At 40.7% G+C, this 22,944-nt stretch overlaps 2 protein-coding genes across 7 annotated transcripts; one reads left to right on the plus strand and one right to left on the minus strand.

The window, feature by feature from the left end:
• The first annotated feature begins 285 nt into the window (after positions 1 to 285).
• On the plus strand, positions 286 to 5,160 carry pcmtd2a (protein-L-isoaspartate (D-aspartate) O-methyltransferase domain containing 2a). 2 transcript variants are annotated; one of them, XM_058409812.1, is made up of 6 exons: positions 286 to 521; positions 1,878 to 2,189; positions 2,530 to 2,632; positions 2,746 to 2,917; positions 3,125 to 3,248; positions 3,626 to 5,160. In XM_058409812.1, the coding sequence occupies exons 2-6, from the start codon at positions 1,883 to 1,885 to the stop codon at positions 4,051 to 4,053; spliced, it is 1,134 nt and encodes a 377-aa protein (XP_058265795.1). In that variant the 5' UTR covers positions 286 to 521; positions 1,878 to 1,882; the 3' UTR covers positions 4,054 to 5,160. The 2 variants fall into 2 exon arrangements, with proteins under 2 accessions (XP_058265795.1, XP_058265794.1); XM_058409811.1 differs by having other exon boundaries at positions 1,881 to 2,189.
• A 290-nt stretch (positions 5,161 to 5,450) lies between these two features.
• asxl1 (ASXL transcriptional regulator 1) lies at positions 5,451 to 21,293 on the minus strand. Of its 5 annotated transcripts, none has more exons than XM_058409808.1 (12): positions 20,692 to 21,293; positions 15,889 to 15,971; positions 15,352 to 15,469; positions 15,029 to 15,179; positions 13,360 to 13,433; positions 13,169 to 13,253; positions 12,463 to 12,582; positions 10,839 to 11,005; positions 10,642 to 10,738; positions 10,406 to 10,511; positions 9,426 to 10,329; positions 5,451 to 9,217 (listed from the first exon to the last, which is right to left on the minus strand). In XM_058409808.1, exons 1-12 carry the CDS (start codon positions 20,746 to 20,748, stop codon positions 6,134 to 6,136), a joined length of 5,046 nt encoding a protein of 1,681 aa, XP_058265791.1. In that variant the 5' UTR covers positions 20,749 to 21,293; the 3' UTR covers positions 5,451 to 6,133. The 5 variants fall into 5 exon arrangements, with proteins under 5 accessions (XP_058265791.1, XP_058265790.1, XP_058265788.1 ...); XM_058409807.1 differs by having other exon boundaries at positions 5,451 to 9,211; positions 15,017 to 15,179; XM_058409805.1 differs by having other exon boundaries at positions 15,017 to 15,179; positions 20,692 to 21,292.
• Positions 21,294 to 22,944: the final 1,651 nt, after the last annotated feature.

Consider the following 22,944-nt stretch of genomic DNA (forward strand, 5'->3'; position numbering starts at 1 on the left):
CCTATTTCCTGGACAAAGTGTTCACTTGCTGCCTAATATATCCCACCCACTAACAGGTGCCATGATGAGGAGCTAATCAGTGTTATTCACTTCACCTGTCAGTAGTCATAATGTTATAGCTGATCGGTATATATATATATATATATATATATATATATATATATATATATATATATATATATATATATATATATATATATATATATATATATATATATATATATATATATATATATATATATAAACTCAGATTTCTGAGAGTGTGACGTCACGCAGTCAGCTGCTTAGTGTTTACATCCCAAACTGTGGCCGCTTTGTGCTGAGCGTTTGTGGATGAAGACGGCAGGATTTTAGGATTTTAACACCATGCACGGCTTTAACAAGACACCAAACGCGAGTTAAAAGCGTAACAAAAATTACATCGATGGTTGTGGTGCTATCGAGACTGTAGCACATAGCACAGAGCACATTACCTGCGAAACAGCCTTCATTTCATCCAGAGCGACTGCTTCCAGCTGGAGGTGAGCTGACAACTAACCATCCTGTTTTTATGAGCCAGATGGAATCCATATTGTCTTATTATCATCTGCTGGACTGAAATATTTTATTGCACAATCACGCATTCTAATCTTAACAACATGAAATAACATTTCATACAACGTGCTTATAAAGAGAGGTTTTTTTTTTTTTTTAATGTGCCACTAATCTGTAACTTCATCCTAGCTATCATCCGAAACCGTTCACATAACGTACTAGACAGTATGAATATCCCATAGCACCGTTACCATAGTTACGGCAAAAGGGCTTCTAGGTTATCATACTACTTAGTACAGTAGTGAGATGTTTTGAAAGTAACCTTTAGACACACAGCAATAGTGTGAGTTCTTATGGTGAAGCTCTGTTTTGAACATTTTGTGGAAGTATCAGTGGGAATCATTCTCATAGGTTCACTTTTGCAAGTAGAGTCTCCTGGGACGTTCGTGCTTTTCAGCGACACCCTATGAAATATCTGGAAACTGCAGCCTTCTCCTTTCGAGTTGGGTGAATTTATTCACTCATTCATTCATCCATCCATCCATCCATCCAACTATCCATTTTTGATAACTGCTTTAGACTGATCAGGGTTATGGTGGATCTGGAGACTATCCTGAGAGTGCAGGGGTCCATCACAGGGCACAATATGCACACACATTCACACCTATTGACAATTTGGAGTCAACAATCCACAAGACCAGTAGGAAAACCCAGAGGAAACCAAATCGGTCATGAGGAGAACACACAAATTTCCACACAGTGACTGCGAGTGATATGATGATGGTGGAAATTTGATGCCATGGTATATTTTCTGTATAATAACTCACACTCTGTATCCACTATAGTATCTTACTCCTCTTTTTTTAAAATACAGATTGCAATATAGATTATGGGTTCTGAATACCCAGTGATTCTGAAATTGTATGGCAGCACTATTTGGGACCTCTCTAAGAAGTTTAAAGGTTCACACAGAGAAGCAAACCAAAGACTGATTTGTTAGATTTTTCAGAAGAGCCAGTGTAGGTACAGATTTTCAGTCCAAGGAAGCAGAAGCCACACTTGATTGTCTACTGAAAGCAGAGCTCAACTGATTAAACAGGTGGATTCAAGTGTAGCTTCAACTTGATTGGAATAAACACTAGCCCCTCAATGTCCCTTTGGGGATGAGATTAGAAACCCCTGTTTTAATGGCTGTCTTAGAGGTACAAACCTAATAATGTTTTAGTAGTTAGATGGAATCCCCTAAGATGGTCTTTGTTTATCATTTAGATATACTACATTACTGAGTTTCAGTTCCAAAATGAAGTCCACATTTTAGTTCCTAACACTGTGTTCTTCCTCAGCAGCTATGGGGGGCGCAGTAAGTGCAGGAGAGGACAATGATGAGCTTATTGACAACCTGAAAGAGGCCCAGTACATCCGTTCAGAGCTGGTGGAGTGTGCTTTCAGGGCCATCGACCGAGCTGACTACTACCTAGATGAGTTCCGTGACAGTGCTTATAAGGACTTGGCCTGGAGACATGGCAACATCCACCTGTCTGCACCCTGCATCTACTCTGAGGTGATGGAGGCTCTGGACCTGCAGCCTGGCCTGTCCTTCCTAAACCTGGGAAGTGGAACAGGCTACCTCAGCACTATGGTGGGCCTCATACTGGGTAAGTCCAAGGTTTGGAAGGTGTGAATATGTTGTATTAGCTTATCAGGACTACATGTCTAGTGCAAAGAGTGTAGTACTTCTTGTAACAGTAATTAAATCCGTCTAACAGACTGAAATTGATTTACTTTTCTACTGGTATTGGAACCTCCTTATGGTTACCCCTGCTAAGGTACACATCATAGATTGTGTGTCATGATAATCTATATGTAAAATAATACTATATTTACAATAATAGGTTCTTCAAAGCTGCAACTGTAGGGGTGTTACATGTGTCATGAAGCTGTATTATAATTTTTTTGTGATTCTCAAGTTTATTGACTAGATGTTAAACTGTGTAGGTCCATTTGGTGTGAATCACGGTGTTGAACTCCATGCTGATGTCATTGAGTATGCTTATCAGAAGCTGGACTGTTTTATCAAGACGAGTGACAGCTTTGATAAGTAAGTATCCGTGTATTTTTTACTTTTATAGTTTAACATTCCAAATAAGATATATATATATAGCATAGGTTTTGGTATTATGCTAAGTGACTATATTGTATAACATTCATCAGGTTTGAGTTCTGTGAGCCATCATTTGTGGTGGGCAACTGTCTGGAGATTGCCCCAGAGAGCCGAAAGTATGACAGAGTATACTGTGGGGCAGGGGTTCAGAGGGAGCATGAGGACTTCATGAAGAACCTACTAAAGGTTGGGGGTATCTTGGTGCTCCCCCTGGAAGAAAAGGTGAGTGTATCTGTCATGCGGTCAAACATATGGTTTCTACACACATTAGAAATTCCATTTGTGAGGAATCTTTATATCTAAAAGTGTAGCGATACCATGATAATGCCTGTGTGATGCAAATATTTTGAGCTTTCTGGATCCATATTTTATTTTTCCAAACTGTTTAGTTATTAATAAACCTTAGGACAGTTTTTTTTTCCCTTTCAGCTTACCAAAATAACTCGGACAGGGTACAACTCATGGGAGACAAAAAAGATCATTGCTGTGTCCTTTGCTCCTCTTGTGCTTCCTAAACACAGAGAAAATGGCAAACCTAGAGCAGTACCACTACGTAAGTATGCTGCTGCAATAATTCACATTGATCTGAACAGGAAGTACTTGTTAAATACATTTTGAGATTAATATGAACTTTCGGATGCCTGGCTAAATGGTTTTTCAGTCAGTATGTTGTTTCATGAGAGGTAGAGTGGCACAGTGTTGCCATGTTAATCAGCTCTGGCTTATCACATCCCTGTGTTTCCATGGGTCTACTCAAAAATATCACAGTAGCTGGATTGTCTACGCTCTATTGCCCATAGGTGTGAATGAGTATGCGATGTGTGCATGATGCACAGCAATTGCTGGGGTCCCATCCCAATTTTCACACAAATTGTTCCTCCAGACTCACAGCAACCCTTACTGAATGATATTTTTTAAAATCCTGTACAGCTACCATGTTTGAAGTGCGAAGCCTCCAGGACTTGGCTCGCATTTCCATCCGACAGACCCTGAAGAAATCGGTGTCTGGTTCCTGGCCTCTTCCCAAGAAGGTGGGTTCCAGAGGAAGGTCTCGTCAGAAACAGAGACGTGAACAACGCGACTCCACCCTCCTGACTAACCACTATATGTTCATGAGTCGCCTGATCCCCAGAGCTATAGACGACAACAACAACCAGTCAGAGTCAGATGACGACGATGACGAGGACTGCAAGGGTGTTTGCGAACAAGTGGGTGATGAGCATGGAGAAGGTGAGGATGGAAGGAGGAAGGAAGGAAAAGTTACAGAGGCTCCTGTTAACTTGCTGAGGGAGAGGATCCTCAGCCTGCCTCTTCCAGAGCCACTCAAGACATACCTTCTGTATTACAGAGAGAAGTAGGCCACCAGTTTACTGAGCTGACTTATTTCACTTCATCCACAGACTATATATAAGTCCTAAAATGTCCATCAGTTCCTTCTCTCACATGACTCTTGCCTTGTTGGAAGTAATGTGCACAAATTAAATTTTTAATGGCTAAATAATCAGCATGGTTATAACGGGAAGAAATAAACTATTTTGAGGTGTCAGTAATCAGACTCTTCACTAGAGGTGCAAGTCATCCTGTTTTACTGAAGTAGAGAAGCCACAATCACGAATCTGACAAATAAACCCATGAAATATGAACAGTACATCACCTATACTGGTAATAAACTATCCCTGTATACACCTGGGATGGATATCACTACTGAGTTTATTTACCATGCATTTTTTTGGAAAATATAGTACAAAACAATGCAGACAATACAAGAAAAACTGAGGACTCGGTAATACTTTGCAAGTAAATACCCATATTTATGATTTTTTTTATGCAAGGGGAATGAAAAAAAATGGAGAAAGTTTAATTTCACTAGTGGTGTTGCAATGAATCAATGAGTAATTGCTTACTGAATCAACAATTATGTGGCATCATTTGGCCATCTCTTTTAAAGGAAATTTTTAAAGGAATACAAAGCAATGCAGACCAAAAAAAAAAAGTAATTACTTTCAATTACATTTTAGAATAGAAATTTCCAAGTTTTCTTTTTGTCCATGTGTTCTTCCCAACAACCCTTAGATCTGCCTCTTGAGATGTTTCGAAACACTTAACAGTTAAGCCCTGTTTAAGCTCAGCTTTATGCATTATTCTAAAGTTTTGCTCAGTGTGTGTCCTTCTGATTGATACAGGCTACATGGGGGAAAAAACAAAAACATAATAAATTTTTTTAAAAAAAATCAAGGTGATTTCTCATGAGGGAACCTGTACATTCTAGGCGAACGTATATACAAATGTGACCTGTAACTAAATGTTCAAGGCTGACCCATTCCATACAGTAAATGTCTTCACTACATCGGTCACACATTTTTGATGTTCAACATTGATGTCCAGTAGTGAAACAAAATTCTATGAATGTGCTACTCCATTAAACATGCTGTAACATTACATTAAAATACTCCTACAAAGTTCAAGAGGGCAAAACAGGCCTTGATATTGCATTTTCTTTCCTTTGCATTGCAGTCTTTTAAAATGTACTCATGTACACCTCATATTTGACTGCCGCAGCCAGATTTCTGCTATTGATTATTACTATTACATATAATGTGTGAGAAATTGTGAAAAGGTTATGATGTGGGGACAAGATATGCATGTACCTGTTTAGAAATGATTCCTAAGCAACGTCATGTCACATCGGCACATAGAATTTTACACTGAGTAAAAAAAAAAAAAAAAAAAAAAAGAAATTAAATGTACCAGCCAATCTGTTCATTGTCAGCTTTATTAGATTAGAATACTGTGCTTAACCGCCAAGTACAGACTGGACTTCACTTTGGATAAGAAAATAAAAAAAGGAAAGGAAGCACTTACAAAATAACAAAAGAATTGGCTTGTTTAATGATTTAAAAAAATATTTCTTTGCAAGACAAGATGCGCAAAACAACTTTTTCACGCTCTCTTTTCAGAGAGGTAGGTGAGAGAAAAACGCAAACATGAACACCACCATTTTCACACTGAACCAATGATTGGTGTCAAGTAGATGAGGTAAATGTTTTGTGGGAAAGAAAGAAAAGGCACAATCTACAATCAACCGTGCCATGTAAATTCACTTAATACCAACAATAATTATAATAATCGTAATAATAATAACAATAATAATAATAATAATAATAATAATAATAATACACATCATAACACCATCGTAACAGCAATAGAAAAAAATATGAAGCAAAAATACAGACTAAATTTGATCTTGCAGGGCATCAACCAGCCCTATTGTTTTGCTTTGTCCAACATCAAAAATCAGGCCAGGTATCCACACAAAGAGTTCAATCATATATTTGCTGCTCGGTTGAGTCCAAAAAGTTCCTCGGGTTTCTGACAAAGTCTTGCAAAGGCCAATGCATTAGCATCTACTTAGACTCAGTTCAGAGATGCTGTAACATACTATCTGACCACCAGACAGGAAACACAGAGTTTGGAAGGGCCAATGCAATCGTCATGGCAAAAGGCACCGCACCCCTGGCACATAATCATGGCCTTGAGGCGGCAGGAGCACTTAAGAGCCACCTCCTCTGCTGCACTGTCAGCAAATGCCTGGATACTAAGGGCAGTGCTCTGGCTTCCAGTGTTCCCAACACTAACACGTGGCCGCAGTTGCAGCACACTGTCTGCAATGCTGCGTGAGAAGCCACTACCATCCACTACGGAGACATTAGCTGTATAGCTGAAGCCAGATGAGGATCCTCCTCCAGTGTCTCCACCTCCACTCTGCTGCAACTTAGGCAGCTTTCCATACAAATGGTAAGGAAATGATGAGGCAGAGGTAGAGGAAGAAGAGGACACAGGTGAGACTGAGGAGTCTGTATGACGGGCATAAAGATTTTTACCTTGCTCTTTTTTTGTCATTCTTGCAAGTGACATTTCCATGTTAAGCAGTCCTTCCATGGCTCCCCCACTTCCTGTGTAACTGTCCGTGGAGCTCTGGGGTTCTTTTTTGGTTACAACAACAGAGCCATTTCCTCCCATTGAAGCCTGTGAATTTTTGGTGAGAGCTTGCTGGCACGAGGGCCGTGAGGAGACTTCATGTTTCACACTAGCGCCATGAGAGACCTGTTGCTGATAGGACTGAGGTTGGGGTGGCTGTGATTTAGATGGGCGCCAGCTGATCTTAACAGTAGGTATAACTTCAGAAGGACAAAGGTCACCATGTGGAGGGGAGGGGGCATCAGGTGTAGTTCTACAAATTGGCTGGGAGAGGTTAATCAAGTGTCCCTGAAGACCAGCTGCTTGCTTCTCTGGAGTGTTACCACGTGAAGGCTGAGGGATGTGGTGCTCTTTTATCACAGCTGACTCCAAAGCTTGAGCACTTTGAGAGTTCATGTCCACTGAATGCCTGGAAGAGGAAGAAGTGGAGGGGAGCGAGGTGATAACAGGTACTGCACCAGGAGGCACAACGCTCCCTGACTGCTGAGGAACAAACTGTTGGACAACTGTGCCACGAGAGCTGGCTTCATCAAGCAAGCATGCCATTCGAGTCTGTGAAGTAGTAGGTGGCGAGGGACCATAATTTCTTCCAAGCACAGGTGACTGATGAGTTGAAGGGGCTCTGTGCTGAAAGTCTGAACCAGCAGGTTCTGTAGTTCCTCCTGTTTCGGTAGGGGCTCTGAAGCGGGGAGTCACGTTTCTGGGAGATCCTCCAGGCTGGCAGTTTGATGGCAAGCCTGCTGGTGTCCCTGGGAGTCTATTTATCTCCAGCTTACTTGCAGAGTGTGACTGGGGTAGGACTTTCTCCAAAGGTAGGCTGCCTTGAAGAAGCTGGGTAACCAGAGGGTTGTTTGCCTCAACAGAGGATACAGGTCGTGCAGTGCCTTGAATTCTCTTAACAGCAGAAAGAGTGGCAGAGTTTTTTAATCCAGAGTCATCTGTAGGCAATCTGCAGAAAGGTTTCGCCTCATCTTCTGTTGGGATAAACGACTTGCTGCTACCATCATTTGGACCGTGAGCCTTGCTTTGGTCCTTCTCTACATGCATGAGATATGGCTGCACATGAACCTGGGTCAAAGAATTGGAGTTTTGATCCTGAACATGATTTATGCCATGGGTGTGGACTGAATGGTGCTTTTGTGTCTGAATCACTGGCTGGTTTGGCATGCCATTGGGAAAACGAGCCTGAATGACAGTTTGGCTGTGGGCAGGGTTTGAGACATGGGTCTGGATGACAGGCTGCTGATGCTGGGGAGAGCTCAAAGTGCATGAAGTTAGACGATTTGGTGTCTGAATGACAGGCTGATTCTGAGACTTTGTATTCTGACCCTGCACTCCATTATGGTCAATCGTTCTGTGCCAGTCCACTGCATCATCCTCCTGAGTTTCATTCTCAAAGTCTGATGCAGTCTCTGTGGAATCACTGTGCACACCATTATCTTCCTCCCTCATATCATTTGGTAGACACGAGAGGGAACTTGTGTATTTGCCATCTGCCTCAATCTCTGCACTCTTGTGCTCCTGCAATACTCTCTCCCTCACCACATGATCCTCTGCACCACCTACAAAACCATTGCGGGCTGCAACAAATGTCTCTTTGGGGATTTTCACATCTGACCCGTGCTGAATGACCCCAGTAGTGCCAGAGCGATGTTCACCTAAATTCTGCTCACCATCCCAAGACTGAGATGATGCTGCCAAAGTTCTGATCACATCCACACCTTGGGCACCAAACCTAGGAAGTGAGTCAGGTATCGATGTGGGAACAAGATTTACTGTTTCACTCGACACTTGTGTAATTGTGTAACTGGGAGTCACTGTTCTGCTGTCGTTTGAATCTGCTTCTTCAACCCTACTCTCTTGCTGACTGCCTACAGACTCAGGCTCACTGGGAGTAGGCACAGGAGTGTCTGAAGTCTGCTCTGAGGCTTTATCACAAGAGCTGACTGTCACTTCCTCCCCTCCACAGATATCATCCACCTGGTCCTGGGAGGCTGGACTGTCTGTCGCAGTTGGTGAAGGTGTGAGGGTTTTAGGGGACTCCGAGGGGAGCACTGATGGATTAGAGGATACAGATGATGGAGATGGCATAATTTGTGGGGTAGAGGGTTGGGTTTTTTCTGGAGTTTCTACATTTGATAGCTGTAATTGTGCTCCAGACGAATGAGAGCTTGCAGACGATTCCTGGTCCTCCACATCAATTCTTCCTCCTCCTCCTCCTCCTCGTCCTCCTCCTCCTCCTCCTCCTCCAGGTTCAACGGGACCCGGGTGCTCTCTCGAACGCCTCCCGCTGGAGCAATCCGGTATCCCAATACCACCCCCCGGGCCGCTCCCCCCAGGCTCTGCCCCGTCCCCAGTGGCTGCAACAGCAGCAGCGGCTTCCCGCTGTGCACGGGCTTGCTGGGCACGGGCCTTGATGTCCGCCAAGGTGCGCGCCCCCGTCCCGCTGCGCCGCGACCCCTCGTTGGGGGGCACGATGCGGGGACAGATTTGGTACGTTGGCGGCCCTTTGACCCACGGAGGTTTGATCCGGGAGAGCTGAATCTAGGAAAAAAGGGGACAGAAGAAAAAAGAGGAGGGGGACGGGGGACGGGACAGGCACTCAGTTACTTAAAGGAAAGTATTATTTAAATTGAGGCATTGCACAACGTGAGGACAAAATTATAATATACAAGAACATAGTTATAACATGAATTGTAATAACAATGAAATCCTGTAAAACACTAAATGTAATAAAACAAGGCCATCATACCCGGATTGGCGGGACCTTGGGCTCCTCTGTTGTAGGCTGTGGCTTTTCTGAGTGCACACAGTCAACTGTGTTACGAAAGGACTGATGCTCATCCAGTCGTGCCCTCTTCTCGGGAAAACTGGTGAAGGCCTGGGACTCGTCGGGTCTCCTCTTCTGTTCCTTGAGCTGGATGGCAGGGCTGGCTGTAGCAGGACTTGCTGCTGGGCTGCTCTCCCTGCTGCTGGCACCGGTGCCTGCTGTGCCAGTGGTGACTGAGGCACCATCATCGAGTGGGTCAGTGGCAACAGCAGCAGTTGAGGATGAGGAAGATGACGAGTCAGAGCTAGCAGCAAAGGCTCCTTGCCGGTCAGAGGTAGAGGAAGGCGATGAAGATGGAGAGGATGAAGAGGATGTTGAAGAAGAGGATGAGGAAGGTGAAGAGGTGGAGGCAACAGTGGGCTCAACAACTTCAGGCAGCAGGCTGGTGGAACCCTCTGGCTCATCGCAGGTTGAGCTTGTAGAGGCAGGAGCAGGAGTAGACACAGGGGCAGGGGAGGGTGCTGCCTCTGTACAGAGTGTCTCCACTGGAGCTTCAGATTCCGACTCGGCTTGAAGTACAACCTCTGCTTGCTCTGTGCTGGTTTCTGGGACAGGTGAAGTAGTTGGGGCCACAACTTCCAAAGTTGCCTGGGTTTCTGCCTGTTCTTGAGCCGCTGCTGCAGGAGTGGTCTTGCAGAGCGGGCGGCGCGCCCTGCGTCTGAGGTCAGCACGTGATCGTCTCCTAATACGACCCTCTCTTCGTCGTCTTCCAACGCCTCTCCTCTTGGGTGTGGCTGCAGCAGTATCAGCCCCAAGAACTGACCCAGAAACCTCTCCTGCATCACTCATAGTGAGTTTTAATGCCTCCTCACGGGTTAAGCCGGATCTATAAAGAAAGGCGTGGAGGAGTCAGTACTTGAATAAAATACAATAGGCTTATTTTAAATATGACAGAACCTTACTTTTGGCCATGGTACTCCTCGAAGAATTTCTCCTTCCATGCCTCTACTTTCTTTTCCTTTTCCATCTCTTGTCTAAAGCGAACCTGCATCTCATGTGTGAACTCACCTTAGAGAGAAAACGACTTTCCATATTAATCTAATCTCCAAAATAAGTGGACATAGCATGGCTATACCAAACAGTTAATGAATTACTCTATAAAAATAGCACTGTGTTCCTGTGTCAAGGTGACCCTCACCTTCAGCAAGCCTCTCTTTCCAGCTTTGAGAGGCATGAGTGAAAAATTCATTATTCAGTGCTGAACTGCTGAGTCGGGCAAGACCATCGGGGCCAACCTAAACATCAATATACAACAAAATTCAAAGACAGCAAACTCAAATCAATTTTTGACAGGCATTATAACAGTAAAGGATAGTTGCAGCTATAACCACACACCTGTCTATCTACTTCAGGGAGAAGTTGAAGAAGCTGTTGCTGAGAGTGAGGAGGAAATGCTGCAAACGTGCGTGTATTAATTAATGCACGGATGTTGGTGTTGACCAGAATTGAGCCTGGGGTCTCAAAGTCTACCTCCACGCCACCTCTATTCCTCTTCATGGGTCCTGCAAATTCAAACATGAAATCAACTCTGCTGCTGAATTACATGTAAAGACAAATGCTATGTGATACAATATAGAACCCTATATTACATGATCCACATTTAGCTCTAAATATATTGGCATATGTCAGTAGTGATCACTGTGACGATCTTTGAAAACAGGAGGCAAACAGCATTTTAGAAATCACTGCATAAAATATGCATTAAAATAAAGACAGCGATTTGTTTCATACTGAAATTTGATTTAATACCAGCATCAAATCTGCAAGATTTGCACTCATGCAAGCATTGAATAAAACATTCACTATTCCTCCTTATTCACTGTGACCAATGACCACTGACATGACCACACACACACACACACCATGATGACTTGAACCCAAGCTAGGCTGTGAGTAAATGTGAAAATAATCCAAATGACACTTATGTACTAAATGCTACATTCTCAATTAGTAAACAAGAAACGAATGACTGGATTCTTGCTTAGAATTTAGCAGTACAAATGTACCGTTAACCTAGTTATTCAAAATGAAGTCAAGCGGTCATTCACAAACATCCATTAGGAAAATGGTGCTATAGTATTCTGTGCAAGTAAGGTAAGAATTTAACAGATGATTACACCACAGCATGCTTGAATTCTCAATTCTGATTAGATTAAATGTGTTAATTTCCTAGAATACAGCTGGGCATTGTCATAGTGTCTGGTGCAATGCAAATTACAACTGAATGGCAGATGCATCAGGTAATTTAACCAAGAAATCAGTTTTTTTTAAAATGGTGTAATTATAAACTTTATGGTATGACTTGTTCTTTGATTTTTTTTTTAATGAAACACTGACCAATATCTGTGGTATAAAACACCGAGATGTTCAACTATGGGGTAAAAATAACTCTTCCTTACACATACTGTATGTTCCTTGCTAAAAAAGAATGATAATTGAGAACTATAAATTCATATGTTTAAAAAATGTGTTAACATATGTTAATATGTTCCTAATCCATCAAAAAAAAAAAAAAAAAGTGTTCAGCCCTAATTGTACACGTCACTCAGTCACACCAACATGGCAGGAAAAAGCAAATACATGCCCTTCATTCGATACTCAGCCAACATAAAATTAAATGAACTGACAAGCAAAAACATCGAGCAGTACAGTCACCATTCACTGATGCATTTTGCCAAACAAAAGAGAAATGAAATGTGCACTGGAAAACACTCTACAATTTACAAGTTTAATATATGGCCATAGGATAATGACTAATTTAAAACAAACCCCTGTTCAGTGCAGTAAACCCTATCCTATTAGTCTTTCACTTTACATTTAAGAACCTATCACTTCATCCTATGACAGGCCTGGAAGGTGGTGCTGAACAGTGTAAATAGATGGGATGGTTAAAGTGGTGCATTAAGTGGGTTTGGGGTAAATAGCAATGATGGGTCCCACAGGGTCTCATCCTCTGTACCTGAACGTAGGCCACGCATGCTCTTGAAGTGCTGGGGGCGTTTCCAGCCCAGCTCGGAGCGGGCTCGAAGTGCTGGGCCTGGACCCCCCCTAGACCCTTCCCTGCGCCTCCCCGCAGCTCCTGAGGGGACAGGTGGGGGAGGAGGGAGGCTGGTGAGACTTGGAGAACGAGAGAGTGTGGGAAGGGCAGCACAGGCAGAAAAGCCAGTGACATTGGAGAGGCTGGAACAGCAGGCAAAAAAGTGCTGGCTAGTGCACACACACAAAGCCACAAGGACAGATGTCCCAGACATGGAGATACTAAGCAAGAAGGGTAAGTGGATATCTCAAGTGAAGATGCAAACGCAAAGCAGAGGGGTCAGATATCCATAGGTCATAAAGCAGGGCTTACAACCAGAAACACTGGTTTTCACACACTGCGAGCAAAGGGAGGTACTAAGAACAAGCTACACAAAGTCAGTGCCTGCTGGGAAGATGCTGTTTTAGTGTTAACAGACACACACAGAGGACGCTGCTGACAGGATGGAATTGTAGGGGTATTGGCCTTGAGAAGACAGCAGTATAAATGATTAAAGTCTGTCAGTGCGTAAAATTACAAAAACTGTCAGACCACAGAGTGAATGGGCTTACAAACCACTGCAGAGAGGAGTGGAGTTTGGCAGGAAAGAAGGAAGAGACGGAAAGGATGAGAGGGTAAAGAAAGTAACCTGATGGGACGTGTTCACCGTTGACTTTCAGTGGAGTAAGAACCACTCGAGGCATCATAACAGATTTCTTCCTCTGTCTCCCTGACTGTAGAGAGGCAGTCAACAATTAATTCAATTTAAAGCATGCATTTACATGCCAAAAAAAAAATGTAGTGAATATAGATATTTCAAAGTTTTGAGAGAAAAGTTACCTGTGAGGATCGACTTAGTCGTGTCTGTGGCTCTGTGGAGCAGGAGGCACTGGAGGAAGTCTCATCCACTGATGCTGAAACAGGAAGCAGAACCAGGAAAAATTTAAGTAAATGATAGCTTACTATATCGTCGACGCACTGAGCATGTAGTTCTGTAACATATCTGTAACGATGCTTTGTAACTTATCTAATAATAATCAACAGCTGAGCCAAGCGTTTAAGAGTGTGAAAAAGCATTTGAATATTTCTACTTTTCTCATGGACATTCCACAACATTAACTGTAACTATAAACGGATAAAACATACAATGTCATTATATAATAAATTAAAATATCAGTGTCACCAAGTCGCTGTGGAACAAGAATTAAATACTTGAAAATGTTATTATTAGAAAGTAATTAGCTTCAGGGTTATAAAGCATCATATCACCCAGTTGTTGATTATTTCAAAATAATAGCTTGACCCGATGGTTTTAATTACAACATCCATCTTCCCAACGTTACAAAATCAGTTAAGTGACAGCTCATAGACGGAGATCTAGAAAGTGTTGTTGAGGGGGGAAAAAAAACAGCAAGGCAGTGAGAAGAAAAAATGTTCTCATTAGGAGCATAAGTTATTACAGACACTTATGCCGGACATGTTTGAAGATTCACAGATGCAGACATTCAGTACTAGGTTCAAATTAATTGTGTAAATGTGAAACCTTCAGACAGAATATTTGGTGTGATATCTGCTCTACAGACATATGCATGTTGAATGTACGATATAAGCATATGTAAGCATAGCTGAATACAGAGCTAGGACGGTTAACAATCAGGAACTGAAATGTTTTTAAGACGCCCCACCCCTAGGCGAGTGTGCATGAAATCCGCCTTCTGACTCCATATGTAAAACACTTCCATGATTTAGGCTCTAATTGTCCCCATTAGAGATTTGTCTCCCTCCATCACACACACAATCATATGCACGCTTTAAACCACTCTCAACTAGGTCACTGCGGGATGTCATGTGCTGCTGCAGTATCCATGGCAACACACACATTCTCGGTGAAGAGAAAAAAAAAAAAAAAAGAGAAAAAGAAAAGAAATCAATGTTTCCCCTCTCATCCTGTGTTCTTGAAGCTTAAGGTAGCTACGGTGCTTAATTTGGTTTATTTTTTTATTTTATTTAAAGCCCTGAACACAGCCAGAACAAAACATTTACAGCAGCACTAAGATACAAATGGTGGACAAACAAAAATTAACAAAATAATATTTAGAAAATTAAAAAGGAGACATATCCATGTGTAATTCCTGACAGTGAAGTGTATTATATTAGTACTCAAGTGAGAATGCATGATATTTATATATCTTTTTTTAATCTCTTATTTGTGAAACATCATGTCTATCTGAATGTCAGATTATTTTTATATAAATTTTCCACCCCAAAGCAGCTGGGGCTTAAAAATGTTGATACCTGATTAATAGCTGACCAGATTCCATGTTTTATGATCTCTGCCATTTATACGTCTGTGTACAGAATATGTTTTGCTGACTGGAATGTAACAGATCTTGCACATGAGAGCGTTCCTGGTGCTTTCAGAGTGAGATCAGGACATGCTCATATACGCAGCAAAAATAAAGTTAGTGATGGGGCAAACGAACCAAGTTTTACACACCATCATTCTCACCACTAGCAGCCGTTGTTTCTGTGGAGTCACCACTCTCTTGCTCGGCCCCTTCTCCTGCTCCGTATGTAGCTGTGGATGAAGCTGCTGGTGCTGCGTTTGGGTCTGAAGCCTCCGAACCTGATGGGTTCTTCGTCCACTGGAGGGCATTTTTCTGGAAATACACAGATGTATATATATCGGCGTCACCAAGATCTGAGTACACAGCATTTGTAAATGCATGGCTAGAACAGTATACACACTTCCTAAATAGCATCACTGAGGTTTCCAACATGTTATGCCTGAAAAGCGAATCAGTCTCAGGAATAAATGTGCATCATTGCTACCTTTAGTGTGAAAAGGCTCATTCTTCCTGGCAGCTTGAAGAAGATGCTGTTCTTCACGCGATCACCTCTCACTTGGGAGTGGAGCATGGTAACCAGGCAGGCCAGTGGGGCTGTGCCACTAATTGTACGTGAGAGACGATTATAACAAGTTAATACAAAAACATCATAGCTTCAATACATCTTAGCACTAACATAACACAATAATCATATTAACTCACCTTCTATTTTGTGGTAGAGGGTGCCATCAATAATTAAAGATTGGAGAAGGGGAAAACAAAGTCATTCAGTATGCAACTCATGAAAACAGCTAATGTATAGCATATAGCATACGCCATCTATTTATTTATATTATATATTTATATATATATATATATATATATATATATATATATATATATATATATATATTTATATATTTATATATATATATATATATATATATATATATATATATATATATATATATATATATATATATATATATATATATATATATATATATATATATATTTATATATATATGCATTAAGGACAGACCTCATTTCTTTGAGTCCCTTTGTCTGGATGACGTGAAGGATCTGTTTAGGTGTCATTGGGGCATCTGAGAAGTTCTCAAGAACCTATTTGGGGAAGACAGGAAGTGGAGAACATCTTACTCGTGAGACATATACAGGCCTTTGTGGCTGAACATATTTACAATGACCATGTGCGTCAGATCTAAATCCAGACTAGGTTCTGACCAGCAGTCGCAACTGGCTGCATCTTATTCCTCTAATAGTGGTCTTCCATTCATCTCTGTAATCCAGCCATACTCACTGAAAAAAATCTACAGTCGCTCATTACTTGCATTTACTCTCACCTTTTTTGCTGGTTACTATCTATATCCAACGCTCCCTAGGGTTTTAGGAACTTCTCCCTACAACACAGTAAAAGCACCATCACAAGCTAAAAATCTTTTCAGGTGAACTTTACTACAATCACGGTAACAGCATGTGAAAACACAAGCTGCCTACACATCTTGTGCCTCATCACAAAGCGATCTGCAATGTATTAAAACAAAAGCAGTCATTTGCAAGACCACTCAGAATTGCTACTACCTACTGAAAACAGTCAAGGGCTATTGTGAACATTTCTCTCTGGCTACAGCAAGCCGTTAAGGAAGTCGACGTCTGCCTTGTATGAAAGGGAAATGCTACATAATTGTCCCTGGTGCTGTAACAAATCTGAAACCAAGACAGTGAGACAGGAAAAGGAATTGAAAGTAATGCTGTGCAGTGCAGAGGAACACAAACACCCACAGAAACATTTACATTTACAGGTTATTCCAGCAAAGGATATTTAAGAGTAGTTAGAAGGGGAAAACCTAATACGTGAAAAGTAAAAACAAACCAAAATACGCCTAATATACTGTAGAAATGTATTCACTCAGCACTACTGTACTACGTTTTTGAAGGCGGTTATTCTGTATATGTATTCAGAAAAATGCACTCCTAATATGCAGTAATATATACATCATGGCACAATCCTCTGCTTAATATCCTCTGTTCAACGAGCAAGTAACTTGCTAGTTAACTAAAGAGAAACACGGATTATTCCACAATATTTTGTCAAAAATATTCAGATGGCCGAATTGTCGCTTAGATGCTGCATTATATTTCACATAAAGCTGTTCATCTGACGCTTCATACTTGCACAAATTCCATATCTATGATGTGATATTTAAACCTTAAAGCTGCCTGTATAGCTTGCAGATTTTAACAAAGCGTGCAGTGTTGGTGAGTAACTGTTTATTGGGTAAAGGCGGCCGTGATTTTCCTTCGTCTTAGCTTGAACTTTTAAAATAGCATTTACGAAGGTTTTAATAAAACTCTGGATGTGCATGTGCATACAATCTTGATAAGAACATTTTTGCAAATCACGTTAAAACATTCATCTGAATTGAGGAAACTAATTGTGAAAGCCAGCACAAATGTGACATTTTAGCTTCTTCAACTAAGAAGCTAGAGGTTCCTCAGAGCATCTGAACAGGACACAGGGACAGCTTTGTGTAAAAAGTATAGCAATTTTGTTAAATGTGTGCGCCATTCAACAAAGGCAAAGGCATGATCAAATTACCAACTGTGCTAGTTCATATGGGGTATTTTTCGATAATGAACAGTGCTCTGTGGGACATTCAAGCGAAAAGAAAATCGTCCAGCTTCCAGACAGACTAAACCATCTGGAGAGAACCTCCAAGCATGTATGAAGTGTCGCTTGTCCCCACAAATATGCAGTCCCTTCCATTATAGCAACAGTTTAAAAAAAGCCCCACCCAGATTTTGCCATGCGACAACACATCCACACACCACATAAGCGCTAATGAGGCCAAACTGTGCTTTGATAAAGCAATAAAAGGAAAACGTTAGATGTTTATAGGGCACATATATGAACGTTCTGAGAAAGCTTAGGGAGGGACACTGTGACAACGTTACGTATAGAAATACTTCATGTTTAGAATGTCAAAACTTATCCTCCTGCACTAACGGTGGATTTCAAACATCTCTAGTTTAGTTAACCTTTGGCGAAAAGAAGCATAATAGGCACTACAAGTATCATTCAGACAAACCATTTACATAAGCACCATGAAACAATTAAACAGGAGCATACACAACAAAAGATTTCCATTACAAATATAATGAAATCAAATAACTTGAGGTTTATGCGTTTCTGAAAGTCATTGCTTCTCAATCAGGCACTATTACGGTTCTGTACGTCTCACCAGATTCAAACCTCACTGATTGTGCTCATCATTTGGTATGCTTTGTTTGCACTACCATTAGATATGAAGGGAAATTGACCAAGAATTGCCTTATAGGCAAAAATACTCCAGTGTACCATACCCATCACCACACTGAAATTGGAGTGTGATCATCCATTCGATAGAAATCACTGTAATGAGTTGTTTTTGGAATTTGCAACCTTAAAGCTGAAGTTTTCATTGTTGAAGACCAAAAAGAAAGATCATTATCTAATCCACATAAAAGTATTTATACGATTGCAGGCACTGAATCGTGGTTCAATAAAGTTCATCAAGTCCATCATGAGTGGGAGAGACGACTACGTGTGTTTACAAAAGAAACGGCAACCACATAGAGGACGGAAAAAAATGCAAAGGACACCCTGTACATGTATATACATACACACACCTGCAAAAATTGAGGTAAATGGACTTTTCTCACCAATGTACACTGAATAATTGTAAATTAAAAAGTGAATATTTGGCTTTGCTGGATTTAGTCTATAGGTTCTCATCCGTGGGGCCACCCTGAGATAAGACATGGGGTCAGGGAAGAATTTCACAAGCTGCAATTTTTATTGTAGCTCTAAGAATAAAAACTTAATTTACAGATTATTATATAATAATCACAACTCTCAGACAATTACTAGTAAAATGTCATATTGAAGCCTTATAACCGCATCATTATTTGTCCCAACTGTAAGCACTAAAAAAAAGACCTGAATAGCAGAAGAAAATCTGACTGGATTAACTGTGATGCTTTGGATACAAACGCAGAGAATATATGAAAAGCAATACATGAACCTGACTGTTGATACCATTTGCCAGCACTTAAGCCATCTGACAGACAGACTACTAAGCAAAAAATGAGTCAGGCTAACTAGTAAGCAATGTGTCAAACGATTAGGAAAGACGTCGCCAATTTTAGTGACACTAATTTTATATTTTATTTATATATATATATATATATATATATATATATATATATATATATATATATATATATATATATTATATTATATTATATTATATTATATTATATAATATAATATAATATAATATAAAAGCCCTTAAGTGACAAAATATAGGGAAACGGTATGGTGACGGCACACCCCACCCTAAACAGTAACCTTAGACTTGCAGAAGCAAATGTCACCAGATAACACCAGTTGCATTGGCATCATGTGGCTTCTACATTTCATGCCACAGTCTGAACGGTCTCGAAGTCAATACCCAGTCCACACATTCTCAAGACGTGATCGAACATCGAGGAAGAGACCAGAGATCAGACATAACGTTTAAGAAGTTTAAGATATTAGATTTACAGGTTTTTCAAAAAAAGGAGCATCAGCATGGGCCATCAGAAGTAGTAGGGAAGGTTTATCCATGTCTAACAAACCAGAGATATTAAACAGTGTGACAACAGTAAAAAAAAAAAAAAAAAAAGGCTCTGCTCTTCAGTGGTTTAGCTAAAACATTTCTCTTGGCTGCTATTCAATACTTCATGGAGAGCATCTGAAACAGGAAGCACTTCTCCTTCAGGGTCTTTTATCTCCAGCAGCAATACAAGTCTCTGCATGTACATTAAGTTTGGTTTGGACCTAGTCTTCAGTGAAGAATACTGAGGGGTTTAGATGAAGGTTTTAAGGTTCATTGACCAGTAGTCACCTAAATGGGATTTTCTCGTATTGAAATGGATTTGCTATTTTTTCCACATTCAGTATGAATTTGCTTTAGATAAATGTCAGTTATATCTAAAATAAATAAATAAATAAATAAATAAAAAATATTGGTCTATATAACTGCAGGCTAAAATATGGAGAAATAAGGGAAATATCACTGAAATTATTATTATTATTAAAATAATAATAAAAAAAAAAAAACCTCGCAGAAAATTAAGAGCAAATCAATTTCAGCTGGTCAGTTTATTTTATTTTTTGGTCAGACTGGCTCGTGCAAAACTACGTGCTTGCAAATACAATTTATTTAAACCCCTCTTGTCATGCATGTATATTCTAGTGTATTGCCTATTTCCCTTAGCAATCTGAGGCTAGCCAGTTAGGAGGCAGGAAGCCCGTGTTGCGTCAAACTGTATAGGAATAAAAAAGCTCTGCAGTTTTAAACAAAGGTCAGACCGACGAGCTGAAACTGGACAGGATGTGCCTCACGATGAAAGGGAGTGATGGTGTCGAGTTAGCTTGCTTATTATCTGTGATCTCGAGCTAGCAAGCTAACGTTAGCCGATTCGAGACACGCAAACAAAGGGTCAAACGGGTAGCGGTGCTAATATGGCTAAGCTACAAGTTGCGTCTTCGATTCATGCGCGAGCCCCACCGTTATACGTGTGAATAATGTCTGTTTCGAAAGCGTGTTGAATTTAGAAATAAATTTAACCACCCCGGTGTTGTCCTGCGTGGTGGGAAAAGATGTGGGATGAGCTACGAACAAGGCAGCCGCAGCGGGCTTCATAGAAACGGCAGCTTTGTCTGGCCGCTCGTGACGCACAAAATCATAAAAAAAACTGACATCGGAAAACAATATAAACACAAACGTTTGTGGTTTACCATGCGAGCAGCCTCGGCCCACGTGCGCTCCTTCTTCCTCTTCTGTTTGTCCTTCATTTCCTCGGTCTTCTCCGTGTTTCTGCGGCGGACTATGCCGAATAATCGGCGAGCGCTGGACAGGAAAACGTGTGCGCGTGAAACAGCTCGAGAGCTAGTGCGCGGAGCAAAGTGACCTGGCCGAGCTCGGTGCGATATCCAAAAACGCTCCACACCTACTCCTCCTTTTTTTCCCCCTCTCCCCCGTTTCTTTTAGCGCCCCTACACTGCAACACGCGCGCCTCGGTTAAAATATAATAAAGCAATCTCTCCTTGCTAGCTAGCTAGCTAACTGCAGATGCAGGTAGGTAAACAGCGCGAGCCTTTTGTAAAGCTAGTAGCTAGTAAACACGTCCAGGGCGCAGCGCGTGCGAGCTACCTCCTTCTGGCATACTGCAGGGAAAACCCCTCACTTTGGTATGCAAGGAGAAGAGAGCACAACAACGAGGTCAAAGGTCAAGCACACTGCAGGAATGCAACACAAAACAACTCATTGCCCCATCCCCCTCTTTTAAACTCGCTTTTTTTCCTCCCACAGCCAACCATAGACCGTGAATGCAGCCAACCCTTCACTACACAAGCGGCTCTCTTTTTCTGACGTATCAGACTGCGCTGGGGTGGGACACGCCCATAATTATACACACACACACACATTCAATAAGTGTGCAGTTGCACAGCCGCATTGATCATGAATCAGCATCAAGATTCATAAATCATATCGATATTCATGTTTATGGGACGCCTGTCTATTAGTTACAGCAGTGTATATGATAAACATACAGAGTGAACTGCCCAAACTTTACATTTCTTTTTTTCAAAGTAAAAGCTCCATAGCCTTTTCACATGTCCCTCTAGGGCAGAGGTTCTCAATCGTTTTGCAGCCAGGAACAATTTAACTGTAAAATAAATTCAACAGATGCCCTAAGTGCAAATTAATTCATGAATAATCCAGCTATTTACATATTACACTCATTATTTTAATGTGCACAGTAAACGGGATATTATTTGTAGGGCTACATGTTTTTGAGTTACTGAGATTTGGATCAATTCCAGTCTAACAGGCTGGAAGTCTAAATAGGCTAACAGCTATAAGAATTGATAAATACAACAGCTGTGACAATAGTGGATTGTGATTTTCACCATTGTAAAATAATAATAATAATAATTTATTATATTATAATTTTAATAATAATAATAATAAATAATTACAGCATTACATTTTTATGAAATTCTATCTTAGAGCAATAAGTTTGAAAACTACTACTTTAGGGCAGAGTTTCATAACGTTTTTGGCCAGGGACCTATTTCAGTTTAATGAACAGATATATTTAATAAATGCTTGCTTGCTTGCTTATTTATCTATCTATCTATCTATCTATCTATCTATCTATCTATCTATCTATCTATCTATCTTAAAATTTATTTTTTTATTTATTCGCCTGTCTATCAATTTTCCAACTTTCATTATTTTGTTCTTCTATTTATTTAAAAACTATTTCATTATATACTGAAAATCTCCCACGTTCATGTAACATGTTATGATATGCAAATGACCACGACGATTTTAATGAATATGCAAATTAGTACATGGAATCGTCTGGCGACTTCCTGCGCATTCATCAGACACTATTCCCTGAAAAGAGTTGGAAACACTGATTTGCTGTTCATGAACGAGTCGACTCTTTGAGCCGACTCTTTGAGGTGAAGGCTGAGCTACTGTTTTATAATGAGTACAGACCAGATTTATCTCCATAAGCTCAGCTCCATAAGAAAAGAAAACCAAGCGGTAGCTTGTATGTCATGGCTTACGTTGTGTAATTATTGCAAAAAAATTTAAATAAAAATATGTTAGAGCAACAAATGACGCTTAAATTACGTCACGGAGACTTTTATTTTGAAAAAAAAAAGAAAAAACAGAAACTGCTGCTCAAAACAGGAAGTGAACCACTGAGACTAAGTCTGTAGGACTCAAACATGTTCTTATGCATGATAACAGTAACAGTGCTATTATTTTGCTAAAAAAGTTGCTTTGTGTATAACTTCTCCAGTAGATACAGTAACAAGAAACCAGAGATTACCTTCATCTGGTCCATGTAATCTCTATATCCACTATGAAAGCATCAGATGATTGAATACTTTATAGTAATAATCCTAACTGAGTTTTGCAGGAAGTCACAAAAACCTGATGTGGAATGCTTTTCTCAGGAGGCTTGATGA

Source organism: Hemibagrus wyckioides, linkage group LG15 (assembly GCF_019097595.1).
Source record: "Hemibagrus wyckioides isolate EC202008001 linkage group LG15, SWU_Hwy_1.0, whole genome shotgun sequence".
Taxonomy (NCBI): Eukaryota; Metazoa; Chordata; class Actinopteri; order Siluriformes; family Bagridae; genus Hemibagrus; species Hemibagrus wyckioides.

Coding starts and splice junctions, on each gene's coding strand:
- pcmtd2a (XM_058409812.1), top strand. CDS start 1,883: ATGGGGGGCGCAGTAAGTGCAGGAGAGGACAATGATGAGCTTATTGAC. Junction 2,190..2,529: donor TATGGTGGGCCTCATACTGG/GTAAGTCCAAGG, acceptor TAAACTGTGTAG/GTCCATTTGGTGTGAATCAC. Junction 2,633..2,745: donor ACGAGTGACAGCTTTGATAA/GTAAGTATCCGT, acceptor AACATTCATCAG/GTTTGAGTTCTGTGAGCCAT.
- asxl1 (XM_058409805.1), bottom strand. CDS start 20,748: ATGAAGGACAAACAGAAGAGGAAGAAGGAGCGCACGTGGGCCGAGGCT. Junction 13,434..15,016: donor TGCTAGTGGTGAGAATGATG/GTGTGTAAAACT, acceptor TTCCTGTTTCAG/CATCAGTGGATGAGACTTCC. Junction 12,583..13,168: donor CGGTGAACACGTCCCATCAG/GTTACTTTCTTT, acceptor CTGTCCCCTCAG/GAGCTGCGGGGAGGCGCAGG.